The 23,723-nt window shown below is 44.3% G+C and overlaps 1 protein-coding gene across 1 annotated transcript in view; it reads right to left on the bottom strand.

Annotated features, from left to right (window-relative positions):
* Positions 1-10,832: 10,832 nt before the first annotated feature.
* NEB (nebulin) overlaps positions 10,833-23,723 on the bottom strand; it is a 284,716-nt gene continuing 271,825 nt past the window's right edge. Inside the window, exons 142-145 of the mRNA XM_082261121.1 lie at positions 22,074-22,220; positions 21,945-21,980; positions 21,688-21,794; positions 10,833-11,562 (exon numbers count right to left, since the gene is read on the bottom strand). Of these exons, the coding sequence (XP_082117247.1) occupies positions 11,389-11,562; positions 21,688-21,794; positions 21,945-21,980; positions 22,074-22,220 (464 nt within the window). The 3' untranslated portion in view covers positions 10,833-11,388. The remainder of the gene's footprint in view (positions 11,563-21,687; positions 21,795-21,944; positions 21,981-22,073; positions 22,221-23,723) is intronic.

The following is a 23,723-nucleotide window of genomic DNA, read 5'->3' as shown; positions in this document are numbered from 1 at the left end:
GAAAGCGGTCAGTTGACTTCTAGACTACCAGAAGTCTGCCCAGATCCTCTCCAGGAAATTGAAATATCTGGGTCTTACTCTGGATTCAGCTCTGGCCAGAGTTTTTCTTCCTTTGGACAAATTCCAGAAGTTGCATGCTGCGATTCATCTGTTGCTGTCCCACAGTAGGTCCTCCCTCCAGACTTGCATGCGAGTGATGGGCCTGATGGTGTCTACCTTCAAGGTGGTCCCGTTTGCACAGTTCCATATGAGGTCCCTCCAGAGGGAGATCCTGGTGAAATGGGACACGTTTCCAAAGTCTCTGGACAATCAGATTCAGCTGAGCCGGGAACCCAGGGTTTCCCTGGTCAGTTGGATTCTCTCTCTGACTCTTTGGCAGTGCAAGTCTTTTCTCCCCTTGTTGTGGACAGTGGTCATGATGGATGCCTGTCTGTCTGGGTGGGGAGGTGTCCTGGGGCTGAGCTCCACTCAGGGTTGTTGTAAACTGGAAGAATCCAGACTACCGATCAATGTTTTGGAACTTTGGGCGATCAGGCTGTGCCTGGATCACTGGATAGATCGGCTCTGGGGACTCCCAGTATGTATCCAGTCGGACAATGCCAAGGCGGTGGCTTATGTCAATTACCAGGGCAGAACAAATAATGTTTTGGTGGCTCTGGAGGTAGCTGGCATTCTACGGTGGGCAGAACGTTTTGTTTCGCCCCCCTCCGCCAAATACATTCCAGGTGTGCAAAATTGGCAGGCACACTATCTCAGTCCGCAGGCATTGGCCAAGGGGAGTGGTTCTTTCATCCGGACGTGTTTCATCTGATATGTCTGCAGTGGGGCACCCACCAGGTAGACCTGTTGGGGTCTCGGCTCAACAGAAAGGCCTCCAGGTTTGTGGCAAGGTCACAGGATCCTCCGGCGGACACCATAGACCCGTGGGGCCAATATCTTTTGATCTATGCTTTCCCTCCTCTCAACCTTCTTCCATGGAAATGGCGGCATTATCTTGTCATACCCCCTATTTGGTGGTTCACAAAGATAAGGTGGTTCTTCGTCCATGCCAGTTGTTCCCACCTAAGGGGGTCTCTGACTTCTATTTGAATGAAGACATTGTGTTGCCTTCTTTGTGTCCCAGGCCCGCTCATCCCAAGGAATTTGCCTTGCATGCCCTGGATGTGGTTTGGGTGATTCGGGTGTATCTGGCAGCCACAAAGTCTTTTCGGAGGTCAGACTCACTGTTTGTTATCACGAACGGGCCTAGAAAAGGGCTGTCCAATTCTTCTGTGACCATTTCCAGATGGATCAGACAGACAGTGACTCAGGCCTATTCTATCAAGGGTCGGGTTCCTCCTTTCCCTGTAACAGTGCACTCTACTTAGGTACTTAGTGCTTCTTGGGCCTTCCGTCAGGCATCAGTGGTGCAGGTTTGGAAGGCAGCCACTTGGTCGTCGATGCACACATTCACTAAATTCTGCAAAGTGGATGTTTTGTCATCTGCGGATGCTTCTTTTGTCCACAAGATTTTGCAGGCTGCTGTTTAGAGGGTCCGGTCCCTCTTTGGGGGTTTATTGTTTAAGTTGGGCTCCTATTGTTTTTCTGTTGAGCTCCTGTCACCTGGTTGGCCTCTTGTGTTTAGCCTTGGTTTTTTTGTCTCACCCCTCATGTTTTTGGCACTGCTAGGGGACTTCCCTATGGTTCTGAATATGGAGCACTGTGCCCATCAATGAACAAAAGAGAAAATAGGATTTTTGTAGTTACCGTAAAATTCATTTCTCTGAGTTCATTGATGGACACAGCACCCACTACTCTATGGAGTTTTGATACTTCTGATACTGCTTGTTACTAAACTGAATGCCTAAAGCAGAGCAGGGGATGTATACCAGCTAGGACCGCCCATAGGCAAAGCCAAGTGTTTTTTCTGCCTAGTGTCCTAGTCCCTTGGGGGGGTGATATAACCCTATGGTTCTGAATATGGAGGGCTGTGTCCGTCAATGAACTCAGAGACACAAAAAGTACAAAAATCCTATTTTCATGTGCTTGTGTGGGTTTCCTCTGGGTACCCTGGTTTCCTCCCACACTCCAAATATATGCTAGTAATTTAAGTGGCTCCCATCTAAGTTGGCCCCAGTATTGGGACGTCTGCCTTTACACACAAATGAACGTAAACGGCATCCCAGTATTAGTCTGTAGGGTTTAATATTGAGTTGGCCCACTCTTTGCAGTTTTAACAGCTTCAACTCTTCTGGGAAGACTGTCCACAAGGTTTAGGAGTGTGTCTATGGGAATGTTTGACCATTCTTCAGAGAAGGTCTGGCTCGCAGTATCCTCTAATTCATCCCAAAGGTGTTCTATTGGGTTTAGGTCAGTCAAGTTCCTTCTCCCCAAACTGGCTCAGCCATGTCTTTATGGACATGTCTCCCCTATGGAGCGACAGATGTCAGCAGACACCCGCCACCGTACGATCGGATCCAATCCGCAAAAAACGGACGGTGGCCCTCTTTTCCATCCAGCTGGCAGATCAGATCGGATGTAAATGGACAGGCGTCCATTTCTATCCAATTTCCCCATAGAGGAGAGCGGGACTGTGTCCATGTCCGCTCTGCACAGAGAAGTGGACAGGACCTGTCATCCACCTGCTCATCCGGGATCAGTGGAGCAATCCCTGCTGAGCAAGCAGGATTTGCTACACGGAGGCGCCTGTGTGAAAGGGGCCTAACTCTCACTATACACTGCTGTGCTGATAAACTTGAGAAAAGCTGCAAGCAATCACAGCATCTGTCGGCTGAAGCAAAAAGTGCTCAAGGACCTATCAGCGGCCAAGGATGACTCACAGAACTTCCTGGATGGATGTGGCAGGTTAACAACGTGTTTCTCGTGCATGTTCCCTCTTTCTAAAGAGACTTGATGATGACAACCAGGGATTCCCTCACTTTGGAGAGATTTCCTGTTTTGGCTATGGGACTGGAAGTTATTTGTTATATAACAAATTGCATAGTAATCCTCAAAGTTATCCAGTTGCCAACCGCCCTATAGCAGCTTTACTGCTACAAGGTAGTTGCTCTGTGCAGAACCACATATATTTACTTGATTCTGAGGAACAGGGAGGCATGGCGGCAGGACCGTGAGATCTGCATTAACGGCAGGGGGAAATGCCTTATCCTTTTATCATATAAGGGATTATATATGGCAGCTTAAGCTAACAACTTGGGCAATACCAGCCAGCGGGAATACTAGCTTTCTATGTGTGGTCTCTCTGTGGTTTAACACAGACAAGAACAAGCCGTTGTAAAAAGCACCATCATGCTATAATGGTCCACCCCCCTCTAATCCATATCTACATGTAACTATTGAGTGACAAACAAACTGACAGTAACGGTATCCTTATCAAGCCAATCCGCCCCTGAAGAAGCTTTGTGTAGCGAAACATGTTGGGCAAGGATATGGGTGGTGGCATGAGTAGCCCCACTCAAGTATAAAGAGGATCTTACATGTCAAACATCTGTTTAACTGTCACCAATTATTTGTTGGTCATGTATATATTTTTTGTGCATTTTTTGTATGTCTGAAATGTCAATGTGAAAATGTAATGTTTTTTAATGATATAATTAAAAATACTTTTTATATAAACACATGTGTAGTTATACAATTTTGAGTATGATACCAGTAAAGTCCCCTTTAAAGCCCACAAATCACCAATCTCCTCTAGAAGGAATTGGTAATACAAAATGTACTTGATTCTGGTAGAGGGCGTGCCGCTTCTGCTGTGATAAATCACAGCAGAAGCCAGTCAGTGGGTGCCGGCCAATGGATGACCCCAGGCACCCGCTGATCAGTGAGGAGACACACTGGATGGAGCTCTGCATATGTAAACAAGGCAGAGCTCCGTCCTGGGAATGTGCTGAATTTTGTTTCTCTGCAAAGCAGGCAAAAAAATCCAGCACATCCCTTAGTGAAAGCACCTGAAAGTAAACACACAAAAACACTGGTTAGGCACACAGTTAACCCTTTGATCGCCCTAGATGTTTAACCCCTTCTCAGCCAGTATCATTAGTACAGTGCATATTTTTAGCACTGATCACTGTATTAATGTCACTGGTCCCACAAAGTGTCAGTGTCAGGTTGTCCGCTGCAATATCGCAGTCCCGTTATAAGTCGTTGATCCTCACCATTACTAGTCTAAAAAATAAATAAAAATGTCAGTATATATACCATAGATTGTAGACGCTATAACTTTTGCGCAAACCAATAAATATATGCTTATTGGGATATTTTTTTACCAAAAATATGTAGCAGAATACATATTGGTCTAAATTTTTGAACAAATTAAATTGCTTATTTCTTTTTTATTGGATATGTTTTATAGCAGAAAATACCATCAAAAGAAAGCTCTATTTGTGGGGGAAAGGTACATACATTTACCTTATGTACAGTGTTGCATGACCACACAATTTTCAGTTAAAGTGACGCAGTGCCGTATAGCAAAAGGGGTAAAGTGCTTATGTTACTTAGCGTAGACTTTCATTTGAGTTTGTAACTGATATAGATTATAATTGTTTGTATTATGTTCACAATCTGACTAATTAAATAGCTTGTGGCAGGGTTGGTGGCACAACATGCGAAAGAGCAGAAAGCTAATGCCAAGCTCTACATAAATTATGAATCTTTTTAAAGCCAGGTTTGTACTTGCTTAAATGGTAAGTATAGAATAAAAGAAATACCAGGAACAAAGGTAGGTTATAATAATTAAATACAAAAGCAAAATAGTTGAGTTTCCTGGTATTTGATCGGCATCATCCTAAGCACCACCTTATTCACCTTTGTATGATACTAATATGTTACTATTACATTTATAGAAAACTAGATTGTGCTCTGATCTTCCCCTGAAGAAGAAATTGTATCAGATTTTGAAACATGTCAGGATATCTCTTTGAACGATGTTCTGGTCTGGCCTTTTAATCTCACAAGACGCACCCCATGTTCCAGACCATGAGCATTTCTTGTCATGACCTATGGTATCGTGTCTTTAACTGTACTCTTGTTCTTAAACTCTATATTTGGTGATATTATTTACCATTTTACCATGTTATATTTTGAATAAAAATGATTGATTTTCTATATTTCCTACAGTTTTGCCTGGTTGACCTATGCCTAAAAAATACCCATGGGGCCCTTTCTCCGCTGTATTAAATGGCAAGTATGGAATAAAAGAAATACCAGGAACAAAGGTAGGGTATAATAAATAAATACAAAGGCAAAATAGTTGAGTTTCCTGGTATATGATCAACATTATCCTAAGCACCACCTATCTACTTTAAAATAAAAGTGTTTGTAACCCTAACAAAAAAAAAAAAAAATCCAGAGTGTGGCTCAGGGTTAATTTTCAGTATCAAAAGCGGTAACCCCGAGCCACACTCAGGATTACCCTGTAGTGAAATTTACCTTGTCCCTGCGATCCTCCGATGTCCTCTGGTTGATGCTGGTGTTCTATCAGAATACTGCTACCTATCAGATTCTGCAACCGGAAGTGACAGCCGAGAAAACTTACTGGGCATGCGCCATGCGTTCCAACATGGGCACTATGCGTTCCAATAGCTTTCCTAATGTGGCAGAACACGAAGCAGCAGCAGATATGTTCTTACATTCACGCAACTCTTGAATTTCAGACTTATTTTTGCAGTAAACTCACCCTATATACTGAAACATACTATTTTACTGCGACCTGAGTGAAATAGTCTATTTCACTATATAATCAGTTTGTCGCTGAGCAGTGAGGGGTGTACCAAGATGGTCGTCACCACCTTCTGCCTGCAGGTTTCTCGCTAAATTTACTATATTACAATAATAATAGAAATGTAATACTGTTAGTCAGTCTATAAGGTCTGTTTACTGGTAAAATAAATCTAAAATTCAAGACTTGCGTGGGTGTAAGAAGTTTTCCGCAGCTGCTTCATTTTCTGTCACATTAGGAAACCTATTTAAACACATAGCAGCCATGTTGGAACGCATGGTGCATGCGCAGTAGGTTTTTCTTTCTGACCGTCACTTCCGGTTGCAGAATCTGATAGGTAGTAGTATTCTGATAGAACGTCACCATCCATCATCCGGGTTCGCTTCCCTGCGAGCGCCGCAACGCGGGGGGGCGGAAAATTTAAAAAAAGTACACAAAACATGACATGATACATTGTAATCTGTTAGAATTACATTACTGTATCAAACCATTTCACCTCAGTTTTGTCCCTAGTGCTTCGTCCAGTGCCCTGCCTGCACTTTTACTGTTTTATTCCTTTTCTTTTTATTAATAAATTTTTATTAATAATTTATTCAGTTAAATTATTATTTAATTTATTCATTTAACAATAATTTTTTTTTTCACTTTTACTGTTTATTCCTAAGAATTACAGGCCTAAAATATAAAACAACAGATTTCCATGCGAAACAATGTACTGCTTTGACTTAAAAAATACTGACATATTTAGACCGCCAAGAAGGTTAAACAGCACAGTGCTTATGCTGTCTAACCTGCCCTCTCCTAACTGTAAAAAAACTTGGCTGATCCTGCCACTTCCTGTGTCCCCCTCTGTGTGCTGACCATGATAATCATGGCTGCTGAGCCCTGACAACCGTGGTCAGCTTACGTGCCTCTGTCATCTGCAGCTCTCCTCTGTCCTCCTCCCCCCCCCCCCCTGCCTGTCAGCTCCTGTGTCTCTGTCTCCACCCCCCCTCCACCCCCGCCGCTATTAGTAGAAATAAAAAATTAGGAATTTCCTGTGCTGTAGCCCTGGATCAGAGTGGGAGACCAGCCAGAAGTCACATGACCGGCCTGAAGATAGCTCTAAAAAAGTATTTTTACAAGCTTTGTTTTAATAAAATACTAACCATAATGTACTACATAATAACCATAAAATACTACATAAAGTGTGTTATGCCTAGATGTAATAGAGGGACTGGCAGTGAATTACATGTTTGTGGTACCAACCACTTTAAAGGTGCTATACAGCTTGCTTTAAAGTGATATTAAAGGCTCCCGCTTTTTTTTTTTTTTATTATGAACATGTTATACTTACCTGCTCTGTGCAATTGGTTTTGTACAAAGCTGGATTGAGATGGGGCTCAGGTAAGTATTGGGGAAGGAGGAACTGCTCACAGAAGGTTTTTTACCTTGATGCATAAGCGTAAAAAACACGAGCTCTTAAAACCACTAAAAAACATGAGCTCTTACAACCACTTTGGGTAGACCTCTATGGGGCACACAGAAGGTTTTTTACCTTGATGCATAAAGGTAAAAAACATGAGCTCTTATAACCACTTTGGGTGGACATCCATGGGGCTAAATGCAGTTAAAAATCATTTGGTATTATGTATTTTAATTCTGATTTAGCCAAGAGGTCCAGGCAATCATCCCAGACAACACTGTCAGACCCTAGACCTCCCTGTAGAAAACACTGCAGGAAAGCAGTAGGGCCTACCAACCCCACATCTATATTTGGAAAATAAAAGTGCAGCAGCACACTAATGCAGTTATACATCCAACCCTTCTGTGGGTATGTTCAATGTTAGTCTAATACAACTGTATAAAGAAATAGCTGTGTGAGTGCTTTTGTACAGATTACAAGAGGCTGGTATTAGGAAAGATCTAGGTACCTCCGTATTTATCTTCCCCTAAGCAGACACCTAAATGCACAGTTGAAACACATATACCTGTAACTGAAGATCTACAGTACTAAAGTATTTTTGAGTCTGGTCAGCCAATTATGTGATTTATGCACCTCTTGCATAGTGTACAGCTACACAAGTCACACTTATTTTCTGGCTTTGCTTTGTAACTTTTCCAGTAACTTTTCCAGTGTAATCACTGGACTTTTAATTAGCATTAACACATCTGTCCAATGAGCTGGCCTATGAAATAATAATGGTAAACCAGGAAGTAGCAGAATAATAATACTGACTAGCAGAGGTGCCTGTATCCAAGAATGCTAACCAAAATTACAATCCTTTACAGGTAAAACATTCCGTGTGTTTCTTTCTCATCCATTGAGGGACATGGGAATTTAGAGACTGTCGGGTTATACTGCCACCTATAGGAGGATTGGGCACTAGCAAGCAAAAAATGTGTGGAAATCCCGTTATAATCCCACCTACCCCTAATCTGCCTTTTTTTTTTGCTAGTGTCCTATCCAATGTACCTATCATTTTTCACTAGCTACTCTTTTTTATTTGTCAAAATTCCTACTGCATCTGCTTTGTGACACTTTCCGGAGTGTTCTGGTTAGCTTGCTGTGGAGTACTTTCCAGGTCCAGAGCCCTGGCGCAGCCTCAGGTGTGACCATGTCCCTGACGACTAACTTTGTGAGTAGGTTGTGCGGGTCCGGCACCAGGAGCTACCTCACTATGAGGATCTTTGGGCACCACTGAATTTCCCACTTTATGACAATTTTACTGCGAAAGGGATTAAATACCTTGAGGGAGAGAGAGCTGAAGTTGTCTGCTGGGTGAAGTGTCAAGTATGCGCTCTGCTCTTTTCCTACCATTCAGCATTGAAGAAGCACAATCCCACTGCTGTCTTGATTGCAAGTGGCATGTGAAATTCTCCTTGGTTCATCTTTGCTGTTTGCCTACAGTGATCTGGTCAGTTTTGATTGCCTGATCCTTTTGCCTGCTACCAAGCAGTCAAGTTTGTGAATGTCTGAGGCAAGCTCCATGGCAGTTGCTTACATCAACCATCAGGAAAGAACAAGGAGACTCGCCACAACAAGTGAGCTAAAGCAAATCCTGTATTGGACAGAACGTTATGGTTCAGCCTTGTCTGCTATCTACATCCTAGGCATGGACAGCTGGCAGGCAGACTTTTGCTGACAGCACCTGGACCAGGGGGAGTGGTTCCTACACCTAGAAGTGTTCCAAGACCAAAGTCACAAAAAGGAAATGCCAGAAGTGGACCTTTTGGCTTCCAGGTTCAACAGTAAATGTTTTTCTCCAGGTATAGGTATCCTCTAACAGTGAATGCTCTGCTAGCTCTATGGGATCAGTACATACCTTTCCTTGGCTGAAACTCCTTCCTTGTTTGCTGAGCAGGGTTGAGACAGAGGATAGTCACTGATCTTCAAAGCTCTGGACTGGCTCAGGCGGATGTTATTCTTTGATCTGAAAGGACTCCTGGCAGATGCTTCATGGGTTTATTCCAATCCCAGTTAGGATCAGCCAAATATTCTATCTCAAGCAGCATCTTGCATCATGGTATCTGGTCTAAACAGCATGGCTGTTGAAGCCCTGGTTCTGGGGAACAGAGGCACCTCCAAATCAGTAAACCCATGATGTTAAAAGCTAAAAAGTCTACTTCCCTCAAGGTCTATCACCGAACATGGAAGGAATACTTTGGTGGGTGCACAACAAGGAACTTTCACCCCAGGAGTTTTGTGGGACAGATCCTTCCCTTTTTATTGATGGCCTGGTCCTTAACACCATCAAAGCTCATGTTTCTGTACTTGTGACCTTGTTCCAGAGACTGCTGGCTACTAATTCCTTGATAAAGAACTTAGCGCAAGGTGTCTTCTCCATGCACAATCCTCTGTAAATCCATGGGATCTACTGTGCACTTGGTTAACTTGGCTCTGCCAAATGCTTTCATGAACCAATAGGGAACATTCCCTTCTACGTTGTCATGTACACTGTTGTATTTCCTGTTACCATCACCTCTGCAAGGCGAGTGTCTGAGCTGGCTGCCTGTATCTGGTCTTACACAGGGAGAAGGTGGTAATGAGGCTCAGAACTTTCTTCATTTCTAAGATAGGTAAAGATTTTCATCTAAACGAGGACCTGGTTCTTCTGTTTCTATGTCCAACTCCAGTTCATCCAAAAGATACATTTCCTATCTGTAGTTTAAGCTGTGCAAGTCTACCTCACAACCACTGCTTTCATTAAGAAGACTAGACTCCCTCCTTCTCATTCCTGATAGTATCATTAAAGGGGAACCTCCTTCTCGTTCCACCATTTCATTGTGGCTTAGACAAACCATCATCCAAGCTTATGGTCTCAAGGATGGGGTTCCTTCCATTCCAATCAAGGTGCAATTTCACTGTTGTTACTGTAATGTTAATTTCTTAGAGTTCATTGAAATACAAAGGTCCCAACGTTGTGTGTTTATGATCATGCTCTTGGTACTGCTTTCCTACAAAACAGATATGATGGGAGTAGGAGGGGTTATACTGGGATGGCCACAACGTTTTGTTTGCCAGTGTCCAATCTCCTTCTAGACAACAGTATAACCTGACAGTCTCTGAATTTCCGTGTCCCTTAATAGACTCCAATATATGAATTGTATGGAAAGTACAAAGGTTCCATTATTTTAGCTCTGTGTTCTTTGACCAGTTTCATGTTTTTAGCTCTGCCTAAAAATGTAGCTGTAAGTAACCATTGTTTTACCCAATTTCTATGTCTTTACAGTTACGGTGACAAACATTAGTATACAAAGACATTTTAGTAGATTTTGTTCTTTCAACCTTGTTGCGACAACAATTTGGGGAAGATCCTGTTCCAGCATGATTATGCCCTTGTGCTATAAATCAGCTTCATAAAGACATAGTTTAATTTGTTTGGTGTGAAGGAACTTGAGTGGCCTGTATGGAGCTCTGACTTCATCCCTGTTTAATACATTTGGGATATATTAGAATGTGAATCAGGTCTTCTTTTCTACTATTAGCTCCTGATCTCACAAGTGCTGAATGCACACAAATCCCCAAAAACGCACTCCAAAAGCTTGTGCAAAGCCTTCCCAGTGGAATGGGTATAGCTGCAAAGGGAAGATAACTCAATAGACCTTTGTAATCATTATTTATAAACAAAGCAAATTCTGCAGAAACCCCAGCTTTATTGATCACTAATGTACAGGGATTAAATGTTTTTGACCCTAGAACATAATCTTATGCATGCAGCGTTCATAAGCAGAGGAGGGGAGAGGCTCTTCCATCATGTCATATCCTAGGGCAGTTGTTTAAACCAGTGTAAAATGGTGGATTATACAACACCAGGAAATTTGTCAGTGTACAGTAAGAAAACATATTGAACATACAAATAGCAGGTAAAATGCCCATGGCATTGTTCAAGTCGTAAATTGCAACATATATGAATTTAGAATTAATTGGTAACCAAAGACAATCTGGCATTAGCTGATGTTATTTTCAAGAAAAAGAAAAAAATATCTAAAATATCTCTATAAAGTACAGTCAGGTGGCAGTCCGATGTTAGAAAATTGCTGTTTAAGATGTTATTTTTTTTTAATTGCTTTTATTTCATATATAAGGTAAGTTGACAGAAAAATAAAAACGACCACTGCCATTTAGTGTTGTTGTTTTTTTTTTGTTTTTTTTTAAGGCAGTGCCGAATCTGTCTGTTATGGAGGATTCATTAAATGGTTTCCAAATAGTTAGCTGGTAGCATGCCAGTCTGGCCAGTTCTCTGAACTGTCCCGTACATCCATCCTTCATCTATGGTCTGAACGTTCACAACGGTGTCCCCATCCTTGAAAGAGACTTCATCATCGTCTGCTGCCCGATAGTCATACATGGCTCTGAACGATTTCTGAAACAGAACAATTATATGTTTATTTTTTTATAAAACAGATTGCTGTGTCTATTTTATGTCTATAAGCCCAATCTTCGCTGTTTTGAAGAGCTCCAGGCGCCACAGCTATCTAACACTTCGAGGTGAGTCAGACAGCTTCCCCTGTGGGGAGCTCTGGTTCTTCCCGCGACAACACCACTGTGTCCGGTAGATATATAGGAAGTGTTAGATAACAGGGCACCTATGAATCTTCAAGATGGCAAAAATATTATACGCAGCCTATCTGATTCTTAACTGCTTGCTAACCGCCTCACAAATGAGTGCGGGCGGCAGAACGGCTCTCCTGTGCCAGATCATGTAGCTAGTATGTTATCGGGCACTTCTGGGTAGGGGGCGCACATCACTAGTGCCCAGCAAGGAGAGACACAGAACAGAGCTCTGCCCATGTAAACAAGGCAGAGATTTTTTTCTCTCAGCCGGCAAAGCAGGGAATAAATTTCACCACATCCCTTAGTAAAGACAGCACATGGTAAACACAAAAACACTGGCTAGGCACACATTGAACTCCTTGATTGCCCTAGGTGTTTAACCCCTTCCCAGCCAGTGTCATTAGTATAGTGACAGTGTATATTTTTGGTACTGATCACTATAGTAGTGTCACTGGTTCCCACAGAGTTTCAGATTGTCGGCCGCAATATCGCAGTCCCGCTATTAGTCGCTGATCACTGCCATTAATAGTATAAAAAAATTATAATAACAACAAATTCTAGAATACACGCCCCTTCAAATTTTCCACATTTTGTCATGTTACAGCCAAAAACCTAAATGTATTTTATTGGGATATTACTGTATGTGATAGACCAACACAAAGTGGATTATAATTGTGAAGTAGAAGGAAAATGATAAATGGTTTTCAAATTATTTTTCAAGTCAATACTTTATAAAAACACCTTTTGCTGAAATTACAGCTGCAAGTCTTTTTGGGTATGTCTCCATCAGTTTTGCACATCTAGAGAGTGACATGTTTGCGCAATCTTCTTTGCAAAATAGCTCAAGCTCTGTCAGATTGGATGGAGAACGTCTGTGAACAGCGATTTTCAAGTCTTGCCATATATTCTCGATTTAGGTCTAGACTTTGACTGGGCCACACTAATACGTGAATCTGCTTTGATCTAAACCATTCCACTGTAGTTCTGGCTGTATTGTTTAGGGTCGTTGTCCTGCTGAAAGGTGAACCTCCGCCCCAAGTCTTTTGCAGACTTTAACAGGTTTCTTCTAGGATTGCCCTGTATTTGGCTCCATCCATCTTCTCATCAACTCTGACCAGCTTCCCTGTCCTTGCTAAAGAAAAGAATCCCCACAACATGATGCTGCCACCGCCATGTTTTATGGTGGGGATGGTGTATTCAGGGTGATGTGCTGTATTAGTTTTCCACCACACATAGTGTTTTGCTTTTAGGCCAAAAAAGTTAAATTTCTCTTTCGTTCATTGACAGACACAGCTCCATATCTTCTTGACCGAAGGGTTTATGCTGCTCTCCATAGGAGTAGGACACTAGGCGGAAAAAAAATTGACCACGTCTATAGGGCAGTCCCAGGGAGTATACCCCCACTTCCTGCTATAGGACTTCAGTTTTTTTCTGCCTAGTCAGGAGTAAGGACCTAGTTCATTGCTGGGATCTCTGGTCTTGGCAATTTTTTCTTTTTAAACAAAATTTTTTTCTTTTTATTATTTTCTGTTCCCGTGAGAACTACAATCAATTCTATTCCTGTGAGAACTACAATCGACTGCCAGACTGGGCGATGGACTGGATATCTTAGATCGTTATGGTCTTCCCAGTCTGGCCAGCGAGCGCAACCTGACCTTAGCTTCGACATAGCACTACTGGACGGGGGCTAGCCGGCGAGTTAAGCGTCTCGCGAGATAGTGGGTGGTCTGCCTGAAGTGGTGCCCGCCTGGTCCCATGGTGCGGTAAGTAGTTTCCCCCTGCCCCTCTGGTGGCCCCTTGGGATCGACCTGGGTCCATCCCTGGGTTGGTCGGACCCCTGAGTGCCCTTCCTTCCCACCTTACAATCCCCCTTAATATCGGGGTCCCTCTGTGAACCATCCCTCATTCACCCATACCTAGCTCCCCCCCCCCCCCCACAGGGCTGCCATGCCTGATTTTTATGGTGGGGGTGTTGATCGGGTGCTGGGGGCCAGGGAGGGGGCAAAAACATGTTTTTTTGGGGAGTAGTCCTGGTTGGGGTCCCTAGTGGGGCCCCCCTTGCTTTCCAACTGTACCTGGTGCCTGGTGGTCCTTGAAGGGTCCCGGGAGCCACATGCAGCCGCCATTCTGTTGTGGACGGCTGCTGTATCTATCAGCGGCCTTGTTTGTGTAGTTCAGCGGCCATTTTCTTGTAGTTTCCCATTACTATCAATCGGCGGCCATGTTTTTGGAGACTATGGGGAGGTGATTCAGTGGTGGGCCTCTAGTGGCAGTTCTATGAACTTCCTCTTCCTCTCTGATCACCGCAGGGAGTGCAGCCTGACACTCTGCATCTGTGAAGGGGGTGCTGAGTCCCTGCGGTTGTTATTTGGCTCTATCCTGCTGCTATAGGGATTTTGGTGCACTGGGACTTGTAGTACTGCTGATACAGCGGTGGGTTGGTGTTTTTTTTTTCACAGCAATTTTACACATTTTTCTGGTGGTTTCAGGTTAACCCACGGAGTCCCTGGAGCACGTGTCACCATCTGACCCCCTCTCTAAAGGCTGCGTTACCTGCGGGGTCCCAGTCCGCCTTGTCTAGACACCAGTGACTGCATGACCGCTGTCATATTAAAGTAGATTTGGCCCTCCAAAATAATAGTATAAAGCATCCTCCGTTGTCACCTGCATCCTCTGCCTCCTCAAATTCTGAGGTTGATTTGGCCACTGCGGACGTGAGTCACCCTACTGGGTCTGCGTCCATACATCCTGAGTGTCCTGATAGTGAGGATGATTCCTCTTCCACTACAGTCACGCATGAAAAGGTGCTGGTGAATGTATTGATTGTATCAGTGCGGGAAAACTTAAAATTGGAGGACACACCTACTACTGCGTCAGCTGTGACTGTGTAGTTTGGTACCCGCAGAACCTCCAAGGCAGCAAATGTATTCTCCTTTCACTATTTCAACAACATTTTCGCAAGTCAGTGGGGTTCCCCCAAACACACTGTCAGGGTCCTTAACCGCTTTGCTAGAAGGTATCCATTTGAAGAGTCCCTGCTAAAGAATCTGACAGTACCACCCGTGATGGACTCTCAGGTTTCCAGGTTAAATAAAGCCACCCTCCTTCCGGTGGAGGACTCTCCATCCTTTAAGGACCCCTTTGACAAGAGAAATTAATATCTGGTACAATACCTTTTCACCATGGCCAGTTCCGTTCTGCTGCCAGTGTTTGCTATAACCTTGGTTTCACAGACATTAACGGAATGGGCTAAGCTCCTGCACCAGGATTTGGAAGGTGGACAACCTCCTTCTGACCTGGCAGAGCTGGCGGACACTATATCTGTAATGCCTCTCTGGATGCGGCCCTCTTAGCCTGCAGGGGGTCCGTGATGGCGGTGACTCTGCGCCACATGATATGGCTGACATACTGGTCTGCAGACCAGGCTTCCAAGAAGGTATTGACTTACCTACCCTTTATAAGAGACTGCTTGTTCAGTTCTTCCATTGAGCAGATGATTAAGGGTCTTACAGGAGGTAAGAATACTCTGCTTTGGCAGCTTGCGAGGAGTAAAGAGACTTGTCACAAGCGTGGTCCTTTCTTCTCTGTCCAAAAGCGGTCTTTTCATCCTTCGGGATCTAAGGACCAGGTATCAAAATCCACTCGTAACCCCGCAGCAGGTTCAAAGAGGCCCTAGCCAGGTAAGTCAAGATCGGGCCCCTCCGGGACCACAGACAAGCTCGCTTTTGCCTGAAGGGGCACCCTCACCCGTACTTGTAGTGGGGGGGGGGGCGTTGACGCTGCTTTCCAAGACTGTGGACCTCCTGGATTCATGCAAGTGCGGGGCCCAATAGTCTCCACCTTCGAGGCGGTTCCATTTGCTCAGTTCCATTTGCTCAGTTCCATACCAGAAGAAGATCCTTGTCAAAAGAATCCACAGGCTCTAGACAATCTGATCCTGTTGAGCCGGAGTATGAGGAGATCCCTGATCTGGTGGCTCCGCTCCCCGATGCTTCGACAGGGAAAATCTTTTCTCTCCTTGTACTGGATGGTGGTCACAACAGGTGCCAGCCTCTTCGGATGGGGAGGTGTCTTGGGTACAGATCCAGCTCAGGGCGTTTGGACTCGGGAGGAGTCCAGTCTGCTGATCAATATCCTGGAAATTTGGTCGATCAGGCTTTGCCTAATTCATTGGACGGATCGTCTGCAGGGGCGCCCGGTGAGAATTCAATCGGACAATGCCATGGCCGTGACATATGTCAATCATCAAGGGGGCACCAAAAGTGCCTTAGCGGCCCGGGAAGTAGCTGGCATTCTAAGATGGGCAGAACGCTTTGTTCCAGCCATCTCTGCCGTGCATATTCCAGGGGTGGAAAATTGGCAGGCAGATTACCTCAGTCGGCAGAAGTTGGATCAGGAGGTGTTTCATCAACTGTGCCTCAGGTGGGGGACCGCCGATGGCCTCTCGTCTCAACAGGAAAGTGCAGAGGTTCATAGCATAGTTACATAGTTACATAGTTAGTGAGGTTGAAAAAAGACATCAGTCCATCCAGTTCAACTTATGATGTGTGTGTGTGTTTGCTTTTAACCGTACATTGTATACCCCTGTATGTTGTGGTCTTTAAGGTGCCCATCTAATAGTTTTTTGAAACTATCAATGCTCCCTGCTGATACGACTGCTTGTGGAAGAGAATTCCACATCCTTACCGCCCTTACAGTGAAGAACCCCTTACGCATTTTAAGGTTAAACCGCCTTTCCTCTAGTTTTAGTGAGTGGCCACGTGTCTTGTTGTATTTCCTTACTCTGAATAGTTTGTTCCTTATGCTAGGGTCGCCAGTACAGTATTTGTACATTGATATCATATCCCCCCTCAATCGTCTCTTCTCTAGAGAGAATAGGTTCAGTGCTTGTAGTCTTTCCTCATAGCTGATGTCCTCCATTCCCCTAATTATTTTTGTTGCCCTTCTCTGGACTCTTTCCAATTCCAGCACATCCTTCCTGAGGACCAGTGCCCAGAACTGGACAGCATACTCCAGATGTGGCCGGACCAGAGTCTTGTAGAGCGGGAGAATAATCTCTTTATTTCTGGAGTGAATCCCCTTTTTTATACATCCCAATATTCTGTTGGCTTTGCTTGCAGCTGCTTGGCATTGCATGCCACTGCCAAGCCTGTTGTCTACCAGTACCCCCAAGTCTTTTTCCATCCTAGACTCCCCCAGATGTTCCCCCCCTAGTGAGTAGCTTGCTTTCTGGTTTCTGGCCCCCAAGTACATTACTTTACATTTATCAACATTAAACCTCATCTGCCATGTAGTTGCCCACCCCGTTATTTTGTTTAGGTCCGCTTGTAAGGTTTCCACATCCTGTATAGAAGATATTGGCATGCTTAGTTTAGTATCGTCCGCAAATACTGAGATTGTACTCGATATCCCCTCCTCTAGATCATTTATGAATAAATTAAACAGGATTGGCCCCAGGACAGAACCCTGGGGGACCCCACTTTCCACCCCCGCCCAATCCGAGTACTCCCCATTAATCACCACCCTCTGGACTCTCCCCTGGAGCCAGTTCTCTATCCAGGTACTCACCTTATGGTCCATACCTACCTTCCTTAGTTTGTACAGTAAGCGTTTGTGGGGAACGGTGTCAAAGGCCTTTGCAAAGTCCAGATACACCACATCCACTGGCTTACCTTTATCTAGATGGCAGCTCACTTCATCGTAGAAGGTTAATAGATTGGTTTGGCAAGAACGATTTTTCATAAATCCATGCTGATTACTACTAATTATATTGTATTCATTACTAAAGTCTTGTATGTGGTCCCTTAACATCCCCTCCAAAATCTTGCAGACTACAGATGTTAGGCTGACAGGTCTATAGTTACCCGGGATACACCTCGGCCCCTTTTTAAATATTGGTACTACGTTGGCCTTTTTCCAATCTGCTGGCACCATACCTGTCTGTAAACTATCCTTAAAGATCAAGAATAATGGTCTGGCAATCACCTGGCTGAGCTCTTTAAGAACCCTCGGGTGCAAGCCATCCGGTCCCGGTGATTTATTTATGTTAAGTTTCTCAAGTTTAGTTCTAAGTCTGTCTTCTGTTAGCCATGGCGGCACTTCCTGAGGTGTGTTGTTTAGATTGGCCTTACAAGCTGGGTTCGTGTAGCCCCCCGATTCTTTTGTGAAGACTGAAGAGAAGAAATTTTTTAACACTTCTGCCTTTTCCCTGTCCTCAGTGGCCATATTTCCTTTGTCATCTTTTATGGGGCCAATGTGTTCTGACCTCGCTTTCTTACTGTTTATATACTTAAAGAACTTCTTGGGGTTCTTTTTACTCTCTTCCGCTATATGTCTCTCGTGTTCTATTTTAGCCGCCCTGATTTCATCTTTACATTTCTTATTACACTCTTTGTAATGCTTAAATGCTGCCAATGACCCCTCAGCCTTGTATTTTTTGAAAGCCTTTCCTTTAGCACTAATATACATTCTTATGTTGGAGTTTAGCCACCCAGGGTTTAATTTTGCTCTTTTAAATTTATTTCCCTTTGGAATGCACTGGTCAATCCCCTTGTTAAGTATGCTCTTGAAGCACTCCCATTTTTCCTCTGTGTTCTTTGTTCCCAGGGTTCTATCCCATTTTATATTTTCTAGCAGCGAGCGCAGTTTTGGGAAATTGGCTCTTTTGAAATTCAGCGTCCTTAAAATACCCCTCTGCTTCCTATTACTATAATTAATACTGAAACTTATTGACCTATGGTCACTGTTTCCTAAGTTCTCCCGTATTTCTATATCCATGAGCAGGTCTGTATTGTTGGTAATCAGTAGGTCAAGTACCGCATTGTTTCTTGTCGGTGCATTCACCATCTGACCCATGAAATTGTCCTGCAAGATATTTAGGAACTGCCTAGCCTTGGCCGAATGCGCGGTTCCATCTGCCCAGTCTATATCTGGATAATTAAAGTCCCCCATTATAATGACATTTCCCATCCTTGCTGCCAATCCTATCTGTAAAATGAGGTCCGCCTCCCCCTCCTCCCTCAGGTTGGGGGGGCCTATAGCATACGCCCAATATTACCTTCCCCACTGTGCCTTCCCTTTGAAGCTCTACCCATAGGGATTCTGCCTCGTCCTTAGCTCCATTATTAATATCATCCCTCATATTTACCTGCACACTGTTCTTAATATACAGACATACCCCTCCTCCTTTTTTACCCTCTCTATCTCTGCGATAAAGGGAATATCCCTGAATGGTCGCCATCCAGTCATTAGAGCTGTCAAACCAGTTATCTGGATAACTGTCTCAGTTATCCCCACAAAATCTAAGTCCTCCTCCAACAACAGCAGCTCCAGCTCTCCCATCTTGTTGGCCAGGCTTCTGGCATTGGTATACAAACCTCTTAATTTTGAGCGGCTACATATATCCTCATTTGATGTTTTTAGGTTGCCCTCCTGATTTTTCCCCATACCCATCCTGGGTATAGGAGCTCCGTACACCCTACCGCTAGTGCCCCCATTTCTGCCCTCTGCAACTTGCTTTCCACTGGCTAATTCTACATCTGTACCCTCCCCCCCATTCCCTAGTTTAAAAGCCCCTCTAGCTTTTTGGCCATCCTCGCACCCAGTACGGCTGCACCCTCCCCATTTAGGTGCAATCCGTCCCTACAAAAGAGCCGGTGACCGACTGAGAAGTCAGCCCAGTTCTCCAGGAACCCGAAACCCTCCTTACTACACCAGCTCCTCAGCCACTCGTTAACTTCCCTAATCTCCCGCTGCCTCTCTGGTGTGGCTCGAGGTACAGGTAGTATTTCGGAAAATACTACCTTGGAGGTCCTAGTCCTCAACTAGCAAGGTCTTGGGATCCTCTGGCCGACGCCACGGATGCTCTTGTAGCTCCTTGGAGCCAATATCGTCTAATGTACGCATTTCCTCCGCAGACTCTTCTGCCGAGAATTCTGCGAAGTATCGAGGCAGAAGGGATTCTGATCATCCTAGTGGCACCAAACTGGCCTCGCAGATCCTGGTACGCAGACCTAGTACAACTTGTCTCTGATGTCCCTTGGGAACTCCCTCTCAGAGGAGATCTGTTAACTCAAGGGCCGATCTTCCATCCTGCTTTACAGTCACTGGCTTTGACAGCCTGGCTATTGAAAGCTAGGTGTTGAAGGATAGGGGGGTTAAAAGCTAGAAAACGTACTTCTAGGAAGATTTATCTTTGAGTCTGGAGGGTGTACATTACTTGGTGTGACTCTTGGGGGGTTCCCCCCATTCCTTCTCGGTGTCTCGTGTCTTGGAGTTTCTCCAATGAGGTGTAGAAGAGTGTTTTTGGCCTTGGGTACCATCAAAGGCCAGATATTGGCCCTGGCAATTTTCTTTCAACACCCGTTGGCCACAAATTCCTTGGTTCAAACCTTTGTTCAGGGGGTCCGCCACCTGGCTCCCCCTGTGAGGTCTCCATTGCCTCCATGGGATTTCAATATGGTGCTGTCCGTTCTTCAGAAATCACCCTTTGAAAATATTTGTGAGATTCCTCTGCTCACTTTGACACAGAATGTAGTTTTCTTGGTGGGTATTACTTCTGAGCGCAGGGTGTTGGAGCTGGCTGCATTCTCCTGTGGTTCACCTTGCCTGGTGGTGCACAGAGACAAGGTGGTACTTTGTACCTGTCATTCCTTCCTTCCTAAAGTCGTCTCTGGTTTCCATGTAAATGAAGACATTGTGTTGCCTTCTCTGTGTCCTAAGTCACAGCATCCTAAAGAAATTACCTTACATTCTTTGGATGTGTTTCGGGTAATCAGGGCGGCGACTGGGTCATTCCAGAAATCGGATTCTCTGTTTGTCCTTACGGATGGACCATGTAAGGGGATGGCTGCATCTGCTGCGACCATTTCCAGATGGATCAGACAGTGGTGCAGGCCTATTCCATTAAGGGTCAGGATCCTCCTTTACCTGTTAAAGCTCATTCTACGAGGGCGCTTAGTGCCTCCTGGGCCTTCCGTCATCAGACGTCAGTGATGCAGGTATGCAAGGCGGCCACATTGCAGAACCCGAAAATGATCAGGATGCTGCCAGCATCTCTTCCTGTCCTGACCACGGTCTCTGCATAGTCGGATCAGCGTTGCTGCACTCTTCACCTGTAGGAGATCCTTCCATCCTATCTCAAAGGCTTTTTATCTACTCTTATCTCGTGAGTTGCCAATTGTCACTGCTGTTTTCTCTGTATAATAAAGTTTTACACTTAGAGGCGCTTTTCTGTTTTTTGTATATTCACTGCCTGATTTGGCCTTCACTTCTGAGAAGACCTGCTCAAGTGTTTTATACTTTGGAGAGATAAATAAAGACTTCTCACAAACTTTTTATAGATTCATACTCCGCTATTATTAATTATTTGTGTAACACTAGATCTCCCTGAGCGCTTGTTATCTACTTTATATAAAGAAGCCAAGATGTGCCTTTTCAAGCCCTGCCTAAACAACAAGCATGCTGACTGCCAGACTCTCACAGGAATTGTTGTCAGTCAAGCACTACTTGATAGTGCAGGGTTTGTGGACTTGGGCTGACATTGGGGAAGCTAACAGGCGCACCATGCATCATCATTGCTCCCTGTGGTTTCCCAGCAGGAGCACATGTAAGGGGGACAATGCTAATACTACATTGGGAGTTGCCACCCTATCACAACAAGCCCAATGGAGGCAAAAGAAACTGCCAGGATCCAACAAGTAATTACTATAGCTTTTTGACTCTCAACAGCAAATTATGTTCTGTATTATTTTTAGCAGCAAGGGAGTGCTGCCAGAGTTAGCAGGGGAGCAACACATACTGTATAAAGCAGATGATTGTTCTTGCTGCATATTTTAGGAATCTTGCCACTGGCAAATTCTCATCAGTGGCAGAATCGCTATTGTGACATTGCTTAAAATGTGTGTAAGCGATATGATCACTTTTGATTACTTACTCCAGTTGTGGACGGGTGTGATGGCACAGATGAGGCAGTTGTTTGTTGAGTTGCTACAGAAGAAGACCTTTGTTGCGGAAGCTCAGTAGTTTTTGCTTGCTTGTATCCTAGAATATAAAAGAAAGTTTACTGAGGACTAGGAAATAGTGAGCTTTTGCTGTAAGCCTTAGTTTGCTGCTAAAAGCTGTTATTCAGTGCCAGATGCTGATGAGGCTTGCTGGAGGGCTTAGCATAGTTCTTGTTCAATTTGTTCTTACCTTGATAAAACAGTACATGGGAACTTTCCTTGTGGCCTATAAGTATTTTGGAACAACAACAATGGTGGTAAGTGCTGAACTATGGCACTATAACTATGAACTTGATGTGGTCAATAATTTTCACTATACCTGTTACAGTAGTGGTAAACAGACCTCCATTGCTATAGTAGGAATGGTGATGATCAGCCGCCTCTGAGAGTTCAGATTTTTCATCTCCAGCACTCAAGCTAAGTGCACTAGCGGAACGGGAGTGCTCACGGCTTCGACGGGCTTGAACTTAATGAAAAAAAAATATTTAATACCATTACTGTTAAAAAAAGAGGGTATATTATTCTTATTAAGCTTGTTTTAAATAAAAAGTCTGAGCATGCACGTTTGGCTACTTGATTAATGGGATGGCATGTGGAGGGGCTTATGACTAATGGAGGAGAGGCCAAGCCCTTACCCTAGGTTTCTGCAGGCTCTGTTTGCGCAGGCTTGGCAGCGTATTCATTTCAATGGGCTGCTGTGCCCACAGAAAAAGGTGCATGCACTTTTTTCAAAATGTAGCCCTCAGGGAAATCGCATGGTGATTTTTGAGCATGCGGTTCCTGCACCCGCACAGGCACAGTGATTTTACATGCATGGGGGTGCCATTCAGAATGAATGGCAGCCCCGCCCATTTTCTCAGAGCAGCGCATTTTCACTGCAGTTGCAGATGCGGGAATCACTGCGATTCCCAGACCCGCAGCCACAGGCATAAGTCTGAACCAAGCATTAGTAACACAATGAATCTAATCAGAGGGGCATGCAGAAAAGGGTGTTCTGATTTAAAAAAAAAAAATGCTCTGTGGTTCCTCTACATATATACGTCCTTTTAGATTTAAAAGAATGAATAATAGTTTCCCCTAAAGAATGAATAAAAGTTCCCCCTAAGGTAGAACGGTGCCCAGACTATAAACATCACCACATTCTTAGAAAGTAGTAAATGAGCTTTAAAAGAAGCCCTGATTGACATCTGTAGCTACAGGCACTATGGAGTAATTCCTTCTCAACATTTACAACAGAAAACCCTTCTCTTCAGTAGATCAGTACATTTTGATTCTTCCTCCCAACAATGAGATGACACCTGCCAGCCTATTACTCTTTTATGTAAGCACAAAATAAAGGAGGGGACAGCAAAGTACTGTTACCTGACCTAAACCCCCATTCACTGCTTATGTACTTTGATAATTAATTGATCCACACTTCACGCAGCCAGGGGTATGTGAAGGCTTTTATAAATGTAACTCTGTTGCTAAATTAAACAAAATAAAGTTGCAAAGCATACATTTCAAAAGAAGAGGGTTTATGCCCACCTCATCCACTCATACCTCCAATTTTCTGCTCAAGAGCTATGGCTTTTTGAAGAATCTTGACATTCTACAATTTCAGCAATGTCAGATTCCTACAACCCCCACTGAGACCTGTTGCTTCCTCTGCTAAATTCTGCAGCATCACTATGTCCCATAGTGATGTAGGGCCAGCAGTAGGAACCATGCGATCAGTGGGGGGCCAAGCAGGAGACACACCTGGAACTGTGTTGGATATGAATAGGTTGTTGCTCTGCAAGAAAGCAGAGATCAGGAAGACAGGCAGCAGGACAAGTGAGTAAAACCCCCTTTTCTCTTTCGTTCATTGACGGACACAGCTCCAGAATCTTCTTGACCATTTGGTTATGCTGCCTCCTACAGGAGTAGGACACTAGGCAGGAAAAAGCTTTACAGCGCCTATGGGGCAGTCCCAGGGGGTATACTCCCA

The sequence above is a fragment of the Pelophylax lessonae genome (genome assembly GCF_965119305.1).
Source record: "Pelophylax lessonae genome assembly, chromosome: 6".
Classification (NCBI taxonomy): Eukaryota; Metazoa; Chordata; class Amphibia; order Anura; family Ranidae; genus Pelophylax; species Pelophylax lessonae.
This window is presented reverse-complemented; position numbering and strand designations above follow the sequence as displayed.